Consider the following 12890-nt stretch of genomic DNA (forward strand, 5'->3'; position numbering starts at 1 on the left):
CGAACTCTGGAGCGGTTCGCTTGAGATGTGAAAGCAATCCGACCCAGTTAACGGACCAACGAACCAAATGACATCATAATTCATAACGGAAAATGCGATATAAAAAGCGGTAGTGTCTGATTCTGTGAGTGAGCACATTATTTACCACAGATGTAAACCAACGAGCGCCGCTGTTGTGTAATTGCACTTCTCCGTGTGAGAATGCTGTCCCGACAAAGCCTTTTTCCTGCTCTGCTTCATTATAAAATGTAGCCTATATAGTCTCTCTCGACACGCTGACAGGTCGCCTACTACACAGCGCTGGGAAACCAGAGACAGACCGAGAGAGAGAAAGAGCGCGCGTTTGAATTTGCCGCAGTATTAATATGAATGTAGTATATAATTTAACAGCGGGAAAGACGGCTACATTTATAAAGTGTTTGCGTGTCTCGACAGTTTCAAATAAAGCCACAATAATCTCATGGAGCGAACTTGTCAATCATTATTTTGATGGATGACGCAAAGAAAACTCTGACCAATAAGAGGGCAGTTTTACTCGCATGTGACTTGCCTAAACGCATTTTGGTACGCTTTGAAATGTTGCCATGTGAAAGTGAACCGAACCAATAAGAAAATGCAACATTGTAACAAATTTAGTCCCTGTTTCGGACCAAAACAAGCGATCCATAGGTGTGAAAACACCCTTATATACCATTGACCTGTCCTAAAACGTTAGCACGCTCTAATCGATGGTTTGGAGATCACGTGTTTCTCCGTTCGAGAGTGCATTTCCTGTTCACATCCGTGACAAAACAGTTGATTATTTACGAATGAAAGCTCACAGAAACGTGAAAATGGTCTCATTTGAAAGAAAATATCCTAAGCTAAAAGATGATATAGTTTGACTGATTGAAGCCCTTATCAAAAGTGCGGGGGTCGATTTCTCTCTTTTCAAAACTGCGGGGGTCCTGACCCCCCTGACCCCCCTGTCCCCCTTGTAAACGGCGCCCCTGAAACCTGCTATGTCAATAGTGGACAAGAGGTACGCACTACATTATGGTGCCATGCCTCTGCCATCTTTTCTTTCTTTCTTTCTTTCTTTTTTTTACACGTTATTTTCTACCTCCCATTATTGTCTTCATACTTCATACTTCATACTGTCGTCTTAATGTTTTTACTGTTCACTATGAGATTTACTTTTATTTACCTTTAAAAATAAAAACAACATGAAAAAACAAAAAGATTTTTCTGCAGCAGTGCCATAGAAGAAACGTTTAGTTCCCCAAAGAACCTTTCAGTCAAATATTCTTGAAGCAGCCATTTTTCCACTTAAAAATAAAGGTTCTTTGTTAGCATTGGGGTTCCATGAAGAACGTCTAGGTTACTATTGTAACCCCCAGTTCCCTGAAGGAGGGAACGGAGACGTTATGTTGATACTGACGTAACGGGGTCCAATGGAAAACGCCATAGCAACTGAGCCACGTTACGAGTGTTAGAGAAGCAGATGCTGGCGTGCCCAAAGCAAGTGCTACCACAGAGTCGTAACCTTCCAGCGTCCGGAGTAAGCCCGAAGAAGTCATCCATACCGGTGGGATGTAGCGGACAGGGCGTTACTCAGGGGATAGTCGAAGATGCTGTTCCTTACCCCCCGGGAAGAGTGCTTCGGGATTCGATTCCCACGTTTTTCAGCCATGACCAAAACACCAGGAAAGCGTTCCCAGTCCAAGGGAGGGGAAAACTACGGAGACCACACCCTGCCCGAAGGGAGGTGACGTGTGGAAGACACATATGGACTGACCCGAGGGAAGACACATATGGACTGACCCCGAAAATCCCTGACATAGGTCCTACCTCCAGGGAGGAACTCTAGCACTCAGAGACAGGGCAGAGCAGAGCTGCCCAGGGAAAGACACTGTTTTTTTCAGGGAAACCGTACCATGGACATACACATATGGGATTACCTGAGGGGAATCACATCATATGGGCATCTAGCCCAGTACAAGGGTTGACCAACCAGGCATGCGCACGAGTACTGGACCTGGCACCGGATGCCTCCGCCACGTCTGGCTGCCACAGGATGCAGGAGGAACTCCACAGGGTTCACCATGTGGGGAACTGAACTGAGGAGCAGGAAAAGTGCTCGCATTCCCTCATCCAAGGGAAATGGCACAAACAAGCAAACACCCCTGGCTAACTATGTGTAGACATCACACAGGTGGACACCGGGTCCACTCAGAGATTATAAAATCTCGCAAATGTGTTTGGTGTCGCCCAGCCTGCTGCTCTGCAGATGTCTGCTACAGAGGTGCCGAGCGACAACGCCCAGGAGGAGGCAACACCCCGAGTGGAGTTAGCTCGCAACCCAAGGGGGCACGACTCGCCTTGGGACTGGTACGCCAAGGCGATGGCATCCACTATCCAGAGGGCCAACCTCTGTTTGGAGACAGCCTTTCCCTTCTGCTGACCTCCAAAGCTGCTCAGAGCTTCTGAAGCTCTGCATGCAGTCCACATAAACGTGCATGCGTGAATGTGACACAGCAACGCTAGGACTGGGTCTGCCTCCTCCAGGGGCAGCGCTTGCAAGTTCACAACCTGGTCCTGGAAGGGAGTGGTGGGAACTTTGGGCACATATCCAAACCGGGGTCTCAAGATAACGTGAGAGGAAGCCGGTCCAAATTCTAGGTACGATTCGCTGACTGAAAATGCTTGCAGGTCCCCAACCCTCTTAAGGGAGCAAGCACGGTCAGGAGCACTGTCTTAATGACAGATGTTTCAGCTCAACTGACTCAAGGGGCTCGAAGGGAGCTCTCTGTTGACCCGCCAGAGGCGAGTCATAGAAGGGTTAACCTCCTGGCACCTCTGAGGAACCTGATGATCAGGTCGTTCTTTCCTAGTGACCTGCCACCGACCACATCATTATGTGCTGCGATGGCGGCCACATAGACCTTTAAGGTGGAGGGGGACAGCTTCCGCTCCAAGCCATTTTGAAGGAAGGAAAGCACAGAGCTGACCGCATTACGTCAGTATCGACTTAATGTCAAACGTGACTGACTGAATGGGAACTTAACACCAATGGAATGATTGCACAAAAGTTTTCAAAAAGGTATTTTTCAAATGTGTTTTTTTTTCATGCTTTTTTCACTGAATGATTCTTTGGGGAACAAAAAATGTTTTTTTCAATAGCATTTCTGATTTTGTCCTGGTAACCACTGAAACATACAGTAAATGACTGTAAAATTCTAAAGTATCACTATAGTGGGCAGATCCATTCTGAGGACCCTACACATGAAGAACAGCATTTAGCATACACAATCCCACAACTTCAATGCAAATTGTATGCCCCAAGTGCTTCCTCCATTTTACATCACAGCTGCGATTGCAGACCATGACGCTTTGATGTCTCTATCCTGAGACACCCACCCTCCACTCAGAAGCATAATAGGGAAGCTGCTTGAGCATTGCCTTAGGAAAAGAATGTATCACCACTACTGCAACTCATTTACTTTCAGGGTCCTGCTGCTTGAGTCCTGCTCATACCGAGGTCTGTGTAATTGAAATCACACATGAATGACCATGTGTCAGTCCTTGGAATTGAAAGGGTCTCAGAATCAAAAGTACAATGTCACTGTGGAATTTTTATGAAATGTTTGTTTCATTTAACACTTTATTTTCTTAATAACACTGAAAAGAAAAGAACATTGTTAAAAGTATTTTTTCAGAATCTCAATTGCTCTACAAGGTGAAACCACAAAACACTGCATGGGTGTAAATTGGACCATTCCATTGTACTTAAGCTCAGCACTTGAAAATAACCCTGGAGGGAGGAAAGAAGGGAAGGTAGGAGGGAGAAGGTGGATGGAGGTCAGCGTTGGTTTGGCAACAGCAATTTAATTTCAATGTGGGACCTAAAGCTGTAAAGATTATTATGTAAAATTTTGCTCCAGGCTACTTCGTTTTGCTTAATTTGGGATGTGAGAACTGTAAATTATTAACTACGGATGGCGTGTTTTGTACAGCTATTTTAAGTGGAAAGGCAACAAGTTCAAATACTGTATGAAAAACTCATGAGGAAGGTAGTATGTTCTCTGCAGTACAAACTTCAGTTTGTGAGCTTGACCTGTTAAGTAATCAGAAACATCTTGAAAGTAGGATAAAGCTTACTTTTAATAATAATAATAATAATAATAATAATGTTTTATTTATAGCACCTTTCAAGGACACTTTACATAATATTGACAAATAACACAAATACTACAGATATATAATCAGTGTACAACAACATGAACAGGCAGTTAGATGGTGATCATATAACATACAAGACAATAGTCGAAATAAGTATGGATCTTAAAATAAAAGTACCATCAGTTAACAAAACATATTGTAAATAAATGAGTTTTATAAACTAGGACAAGTATTTTAAACTGAATGCAACTGAATGACAACAGGGAGCCAGTGCAGTTGCTGAAGGATGGGTGTGATGTAAGCTGATTTTTTGTTAAAGCTGCAGTAGGGAGTTTTTAGAAAACGTTGACTTAGCCTTGCTCTATGCTGCGCTACAGCCATCCCTCCACAGCTCCTCCCCCATCACAACGGAGACTGCCGTGAATGTGCAGGCTAGTAAGCAAGCAGGGCCACCGATGACGGCGGATAAACAGTTATGGCACATTCACTGGTACGGACGAAACATCAACAATATGATTAACATTGACTATGGCCTGCCCATACTTTGACTACAAACTTGGTCCTCAAAACATTACGTATTTTGCAATACATGTAATGTAACTATATGACGTTGCACTATTTCTATAAGTAATAAATAGCTAGTAAGATAATATAACGGTAACTAACATTACAGTATGCAAGTAATTATTCTATCGATATGTAATGCTAAATAAGGTTTGCTAGTACATTATTTCAGCAACATGACAAGCCAGTGAATTAGTAGGTTTCAATAGTTGCTTTGCACAGTGCGTGACATTTTATCTGTATGCTAGGTTATGTAGTCAATGGGCTCACACCCACAATTCACACCCACAGCGACTTCGAGGAGTCAACGGGCGGGGAGAAGAGGAAGACGTGGTGTGCGCAGAGCATCAGGCAGGGGACGGGCAGGCCTGTTTTGAAATTACCTTAGTTGTGTAGTTCTTAAAAAATGAAACAAATCAAGCAGAGATACTTACTTGTCAAGCAGTAATGTGGCTAACTCTGCATCGGTTTTTAATCCTTTCAGGACACGTAGCTCCCTCCACCTCGGAAAAGCCGCTCCGATATTTACCCTCATTTTATTTTGGGCTCTATCTATCTAGCTTTTTTATCATCGTCATCTGTCTTTTTCCATTTACCTGTCTTTATTTTATGAGCAGGTGCCACTCGAGGAATTGGCAGTTTGGATTGTTTGTCCGCCATAAGCAAAGCTGCGGCACACCGGTAATCTTGAATTTGAATGCCTGTACGCACTGTGCATGAGAGGGGTGTGATCAGCGTGCACGCGAGCTTGATTGACACTGCTAAGACACTCCTCCTGGCTCTGATTGGTTGTTTCTTACCGGGAGCGGTGTATTTCTGCAAATGGCAATAGGACCACTGGGAGGAGCCAGAGGAGCTTGATTTTTTTCACAGATTATCTGTCTCATATTCTACTGTCAGGACATAATGACAGGTTTAACAAATATGTAAAAAACACATTTTTACAAAAGTTACCTACTGCAGCTTTAAATGTAAGGGCACGAGCAGCTGAGGTATTAATTTTTTTTAATGCAATTAAGGGCTTTAGTTGTTTGGCTACAAAACAGTGAGTTACAATAGTCCATGCGTGAGGTTATAAAAGCATGGACAACCGTTTTGGCATCTTCGAGGTTTAGTGAAGGTCATATACGGACAATGTTACGAAGATGGAAAATGTGTTGTGCATTGTGTTTTGAGGTGAAATTTACTACTGGTAGCTTTTGTTACTTGCTCAGGCTTCTTTTTTTTTTTTTTTACATACATATATGACTTTAGGACTTTCTTCTTAATGTCAGTGGGTCTTGGTGTAGAATGACAGACCTGCTCTTATATGGTGATCACAGGCAACAATGCGTATACCTCAAACCATCAGATTCATTTGTGCAGAAGAAAAAAAACCAAAACCAAAAATATTTCAACCACATATGCAGATAGAAAGGCCAAGGTTCTGTTGTGCACCTTTAAAAATAGAATAGAATAGAATAGAATAGAATAGAATAGAATAGAATAGAATAGAATAGAATAGAATAGAATAGAATAATAAAATAGTAAAATATATAGATATGCTGTGGTACTTAATGCATTTTATTTTGGAAAAAAAAAGTTTATGAAGAAATAAAATTATAATTGAATGTCATCACATGTACAGTGTGCAAAACTATGGAATCAATTAGCCACTGAAGTTATGGTCAAAAAGATTTAATTTACTTTAGACTTGAATTGGAGACAATTGGGGGTGGGGGTCCTCCTAGATTTTACCAGGCTGTTTTAAAGAGATTGTGTGCTACAGAATTTATGTGTATAATCCTCTGAGACCTGGCATTTGGAAATGAAGGATGGTTTTAGTGCTGAGGCCTGGAATGCAAATTGCCCTTTGGAGAGGCATCTGGGGTATTTCATTACTATGGCAAAGATAAACAGTCCTCTTCCTCTCACTGTATCAAGTGACCTGAACCTTAGCAGAGTCCTTCGAAATGTCACATGAAGTGGTGTTTTCGCAGGGTTTTGTGTCCATTGTTTGGCTCGTGTCGGTAATAACAATACTGGAGCGTGTCAAAGATTAGGGCTGTATTTAAATGTCTGAAGTGCTCTCACTGGTGCTGTTGTTGCTCCATGCAGTCAGTTAGCATTACTCTAATCGTGTGCTTAGTTCAACATAATGAGCCATCTACCTGTCATTCCTGCTTTGGTTTATGGTTACATATCACATACGGTGCACTATAAATCAGAACCTTTATCAAGTCTCTCATTTCTCGTCCTTGATACTTTCATGTCAAAGAACTGCAAAAATATTAATTGTTTTAATTTCACATTAAAAAAAATAGCACACTATTGCGGATGTAGGAAGTAGTTACTTTCATTCAGTCGTTTAGCAGATGCTTTTGTCTAAATCAAGAACAGTTTATTGTGTTTTCAAATACAGATTTACAACCTTAGTGCAGACTATTGTAGCATTTGTTATCTTGCTTTTTTTCCACAATCCATTCCTCTTTAAGTAAGGTTAAAAGGGCTGTTGATCATTTAATCACAGTTTTATCCCTCACATTGCAGCTTAGTCACAATCACTATGATTCTTCCTGAGTAATATCTTCTTTTGTGGCATCATCACCTCCATACAGACAAATGTTCTGCAGAGCTCTTGATATAGTTTACTGGTGCACATTGACTTCAATAATATCCCTTACAACTCATTACTGGCTTTTCCATGGCTTCTCTTCCAAGACTTTATCTTGCCTGTGTGGATGGTTTTCAATGACATCCTTTTCTAAGTAACATCTGGGTGTATACAGCCTCTCTTCTTGATAACTGAATCAACAGTGCCCTCAAATCTCTAACTTTAAGGAATGTTCTTGAGCCTTCAGCTTTCCTTGAGATAGCATAACTCTTGAATAATGATTCCTTGTAACTTTGGAGTCATCCAGAAAATATACAGAACATTTTATTGGCACAAGTCACCTGAATCTTGCAAGATTTGTACAAATTCTACTCGGCTTATGATGACAACATTCAATGGCTTCATCCTTGAGTTGCTGACCTGATTTAAGTTTTACCCAAGTTTAAAACCAGTTCAGAGCCATAGAATATTTCTTGACAACAAGAAGACAAATAACACAGATTTTCCTCTGTTTCACTGTTCCTTTTGAAGATTTGTCTTTTTCAAGGTTAAAAGCCACTTATCAATATTTCAATGTAAATATTTAATGAGAAGTGAACATGGTTTACAGGATATAGAAATGATTCTGCTGGCAAATTACAGGCCTCAGGTGTAATTTCTCCCTCATGTTTTACTGCAAGATGTTTTTTTTTTTTTTTTTTTTTTTTTTTTTTATAGCTGCATCGGTGTAAAGCATTAGAGTCTGGGTTATGGTAATGTGTGATGACATAACACTTTCATGTTTTTACACAGCACATTATTATCTTTTGTTCCAGTGAAATTTTTCACAGTTTTTTCCAGCCCTGTCATTACAGCGAGAAATGGAAGTGTACTTCTGTGTTGAGTGTGGAGTACATTTACTGTGTTTTGACTTTAGCTTTTAAACTTGTCCTGATAGAGACATAGGATTGAACACCAACCACTCCAAGCCCTAAAGCTGAGCTCTGAAAGGTTTTCCTCTAGGGTTGGATAGGTGAAAATTCAAAGGTTTCTACAATACTGTGGTTCTCAACTGCAATGAGCATTATACTGTATCATCTGACCTTCTGAACTTTCTTTTTTTCTCTTTCTAGCCTAAAAAATCAGCTGTGTGTCCAGTGAGCCAGTGGGAAAAACTAGATGATTGGATTGATGTCAGACAAGCTGTGATCAGCTTGCCCGGGATTTTCTGCCTCTATTCTGTCTCTCTTTCTCTCGCTCTCTCTCTATCTCCTTCTTTTACTCTGTTGTCTTACTCTCAATTTGACTGCAAAAGAAGATTGAAGATCCTCTTAAAGTCAGCCTTTAGTCATCCCGAACCCTTTCTCTACCTCCCAGCCTCCTCTACAGCAGCTCTCCTCCTCATGACTCAAACACAGACATCAGGCTCTGAATCTCTGGAGGAGATGTGACTTCATCCAGTGACACCCATCTGGTACTTATTCCGTTATTGCGCCGGAAGTTTATATAGCTAAACTCAGTCAGTTGTTGTGTGCATGACTGAATACCGTACTTGTGGTCACTTTCTCAGCTAAGCAATATCTGTCCAAAAATCTGCCAAATTAATTGTTAAAACCATAACAAAAGTTAACATAAAAAGAGAATGCACTCTATAGAAACTGTTGTCCACATTTTACTTTTATGTCTCTCATTTTTATGCACTATTTGTTGTTATGTGCAAACAATACATGTTATACAATTATCTATGTGGTTTTGGCCTAAAAATATGGGCATTTGGGGCAGGGTTCTACAGAAACAAAATTTACTAGACGTGTTTGTTGTATGTGTATGTGTGATCTGTAGATAGCTGTTTGAATAATGGGCATTTGAGAATATTTGTAAGCTAATGTCAGCCTATTTAGATTTCTGGTCTGGTTTTTAATACATTTTTGAAGTTTTGGACAGAATGAAATTATAAGTCTTCAGAAAACAAAGATCAAGCAGCTAATCCTTCATTGTCCGTCACTTATTTTACATGCCACTGTGAAAACAGGTTAGAATATGTGTACGAATTTACTGTAATAATTGGTTTTTGATAATATTCTAATACTTCAGAATTATTGTTATTATTATTAAAAAGTATTTTAAAATATATTAAATATATATATATATATATATATATATATATATATATATTAAAAAAAATGCAGTTTACTTTAAAAAAATAATTAATCTATGACTTTTTTGCACGACTCTCTGGAATACTTGATTCTGATTAGTGAATTGTTGCATTCAACTGTCAAATATTTCTCCATAACGGCAGTTGTGAAATCCAGGAATCCTTTGCTCTGTGCTCATGGTCTGTTTCTCTGTTGTCTCTGCAGCTGAGCTAATAGAATCATTTCAACCCAGATCAACTCAAAAAATTATTTATTTATAAATTATGTTAAAATTGTATGTTAATGTACAATTACATGGTCATTATCCTCAAAATAAAATTTAGGGTGATAAAGGACACCTGATGCATTTTTTTTTTTGATAATGGTTGGCTGTCTGTACATTATTCCTTTCTTATTTTACTATTTATAGAAAGATGTTTATCCCTTCGTACAGTCAAGAAAAAGCAAAAAATCTTGATACTTGACACATGACATTAATAAACACTTTATCAAAGCCAGATCAACATAACGTATTATTTAGCCAAGTGTAGTGGGATGTAATCGGTCATAATGTATATAAAGATTTTATTATTAACAAAGAACAATTCAGTGCACAAATAATCACTGCTCTGTCACAAAGATGGAAAAATTAATTTATGCATTGTTTCATTGGAACTAGTGTGTGTTCCCTTTAAAGAGAGCAACTTCCTGTTCTCTCCCTCTTTGTGCTCTGGGTCATGTGATCTACTGTGTCTAAAAAAAGAAATAAAAGGCACTTAAAATCACTTCTGATACAGTGTTTTGATTTTTACCTTCATTATTAAGACATTTACAGTAGATATGCTTTTTTATATGCTCAGTGGGTCATTTCTCTGTGGGACATTATTATTTCCCAATTTAAGCTGCAATGAGCGTCACAGGTTCATAATTCACTCTGAGCACAGGCCTTCATCAAATGTAATTAACATTCAGACGTCCCATTTCCGACACTAATTAAACTGCAGCATGACATGAAATTGCCTGCCAGAATCCCACTATGCTTCCGATACTTTACCTTAGATACCAAAAAATCAGCTGTTGCGCTTTCGATCCTCCTTTCCCTCTCAAAGGACCGATATTCAGACAACCATGTTCATTCCAAGCACCTCTCCACCTTCAGTCTCTCTGCGAGTCAAAGCCATTTATTTGATAATGAACTTTTCTAATGAAACGTTCCATTGCTGTGCCCCCCTTTCATGCATCCTGACCCGTAGAGATAGATTATTCTAATTAAGTGATGCCGGCAACGGCGGCACCTCATCAGAAGGCCTGAGTCATTAATTCTGCTCATGAGGAAATTTAAATAATGGAATGTAAATGGGGAATGCTCCCAAAAGGGATCTGACTGTGTAGAGATGTTAATGTGAGCAAATGACAGTGTGTAATAAAGCAGCTCTGTCCATCCCAACAGAGTCCAGTGGCTGACCTGGAAAGAAAAGAGAGAAAAAAAACAACAGATATAACTCATCCCTGAGTTCAATGTGAAAGCTTTGATGTGCAGTTTCACTCAGGTTTGCTTACAGGATGGCAGAGCTATCTACGTCCTCTTGATTGTTATTTCTGGTATACAGGTAAGTGCCTTTTAGGCCCCACAGACCGCAGCTCACCAAAGCCATAAATAATCTAGTCATCCAAGCCCCTGTTCTGTGTCCTTGCACTGGAAAAGCAGATCCACTGAAACGATCAGGGGTATCTATTTTTTCCACATTTGTGTTTTCTAAGAACATACACTTTGTGGAGATACAAAAGCGAAGATATTGACAATCTTCCAAAAACATTACATGGTTTTCACTAAAAAATGACCATGTGAGGATGTATGAAAACATGATAGAAATGCTAGTGCACGGCTCATTAATAAGGATGGCCTGCTGGCCTGGGCCAGGTTGATAGAACATTCAATTTTGTTTATGAATTTATGGAGCTGATTTATAGCTTTAAATACTTTCCAGGTTTGTAAAGAAAAAAAAGAATATGTGTAATGGAAATTCTAAATATTTTTCGCAAATATAAAAATTCATCGGCAAAAATAAATATAGATTATTCTTTTGTTATGCAGGGCAGGTAAAAATTAGGAATACTGGCCCGACAGGCTAGCAGGCAAAAGAAACCATTGTTGAACCACTGTAAATGAAACTCTTTATTTAATTTAATTTTAATGCTATTATAATTCCCTCTTTTTGCAAATAGATTTTGGGCATCACATGCAAACTCAGTAAAAGGCATCAGAAGAAAAATTTATCCTGATTAATTATGCATTAATACATTTTTTCCCTTTATGCATAATTTCTGAAATATATAAATAAATAACAGATTACTCTAGGGTTACCCAAATGGGGTTTGTGAGAGAACTGCAGGGGGTTTGCAAGTTGACAAAAAGCTAATAATTAATAAAATCTTAAAATAAATCATTTTAAAATGAAAACAAAATAAAAACACAATGATTAAAATATTATTAAATATATTTAAAGGTGCTACAGAGGATGTTTTGTTTTATACATTTTTGCATTATTACTTGAAACTGTCTTTACTAACTGATAAAAGACTATTTATTAGGTGCACTGAAAGGAATAATATTAATATACATCATCTGTGCACGAGGTAGGGCCTTAAAAACATCAGCCAATCGTTTACGCGATGATCGTGGCCCTCTGGCTTGTCAATCACTGCCATTACGTTCCTTGTGAGAGACGAGCGCGGCTGCGCGCTCCAGTAACTTTCCACACTCTACAGGCGCTGCATGCAATATTTTTGTCAGGAGACAGGAGTAACAACTGCAGATTATGAGTTACCTGCGGTGAGTCCGACATAATGAATCCACTAACACGACACAGCGAATGCCGGTGGTAAACAAACACTCGTGTTCCAATGCTTGTGCGCGAGTTTTGGGAGGCGTTCCCTTGAAATGAGCTGTGAAGGAGGGGGGTTGTTCTTAAGCATGCGCTCATTTCAGAAACTCAGTAACAGTCTTTGGTTTCTCAGTCGACGAAAAGATCCTCTGTAGCACCTTTAAATGATTCAATATTTTGTTTACCTGCATGTCATTTCACCATTAACCAACATCAGAGAAATGGAACATGCGAATATCTTGTTAAATTACTGAAATATTCATTTAAAACCTCATTTAGGTCAAAGGGGATCAGCTGAGAAAAATGTTTGAGAATCTCTGGTCTAGGGCATTTCACAGCACAACATAAACAGGCTCGATATATATAATCTCCATATATGATAAGAAATGTCGTTGGTCCAATCGGATAAACTGCCTCAAGACACCTGAAACCTGCCCACACCCACCTTCCTATCCTATGCGTACCAGCACTTCTCACATGATGAAGGCCCAACACACCCACCCCCATTCCTCGCAGCACAATTTCAACCGAGAGGAGACCCCCGGCACTTTTTTTTTTTTTTACCACAGC

At 39.6% G+C, this 12890-nt stretch overlaps 1 protein-coding gene across 3 annotated transcripts in view; it reads left to right on the forward strand.

The window, feature by feature from the left end:
• Positions 1 to 10220, forward strand: part of zmat4a (zinc finger, matrin-type 4a) — a 112850-nt gene extending 102630 nt beyond the window's left edge. For all 3 annotated transcript variants that reach the window (XM_048187260.1, XM_048187258.1, XM_048187259.1), the window contains one exon: positions 8431 to 10220. In XM_048187260.1, the coding sequence (XP_048043217.1) occupies positions 8431 to 8435 (5 nt within the window). In that variant the 3' untranslated portion in view covers positions 8436 to 10220. The remainder of the gene's footprint in view (positions 1 to 8430) is intronic.
• The last annotated feature ends 2670 nt before the right edge of the window (positions 10221 to 12890 follow it).

The sequence above is a fragment of the Megalobrama amblycephala genome, linkage group LG4 (genome assembly GCF_018812025.1).
Source record: "Megalobrama amblycephala isolate DHTTF-2021 linkage group LG4, ASM1881202v1, whole genome shotgun sequence".
NCBI lineage: Eukaryota > Metazoa > Chordata > Actinopteri > Cypriniformes > Xenocyprididae > Megalobrama > Megalobrama amblycephala.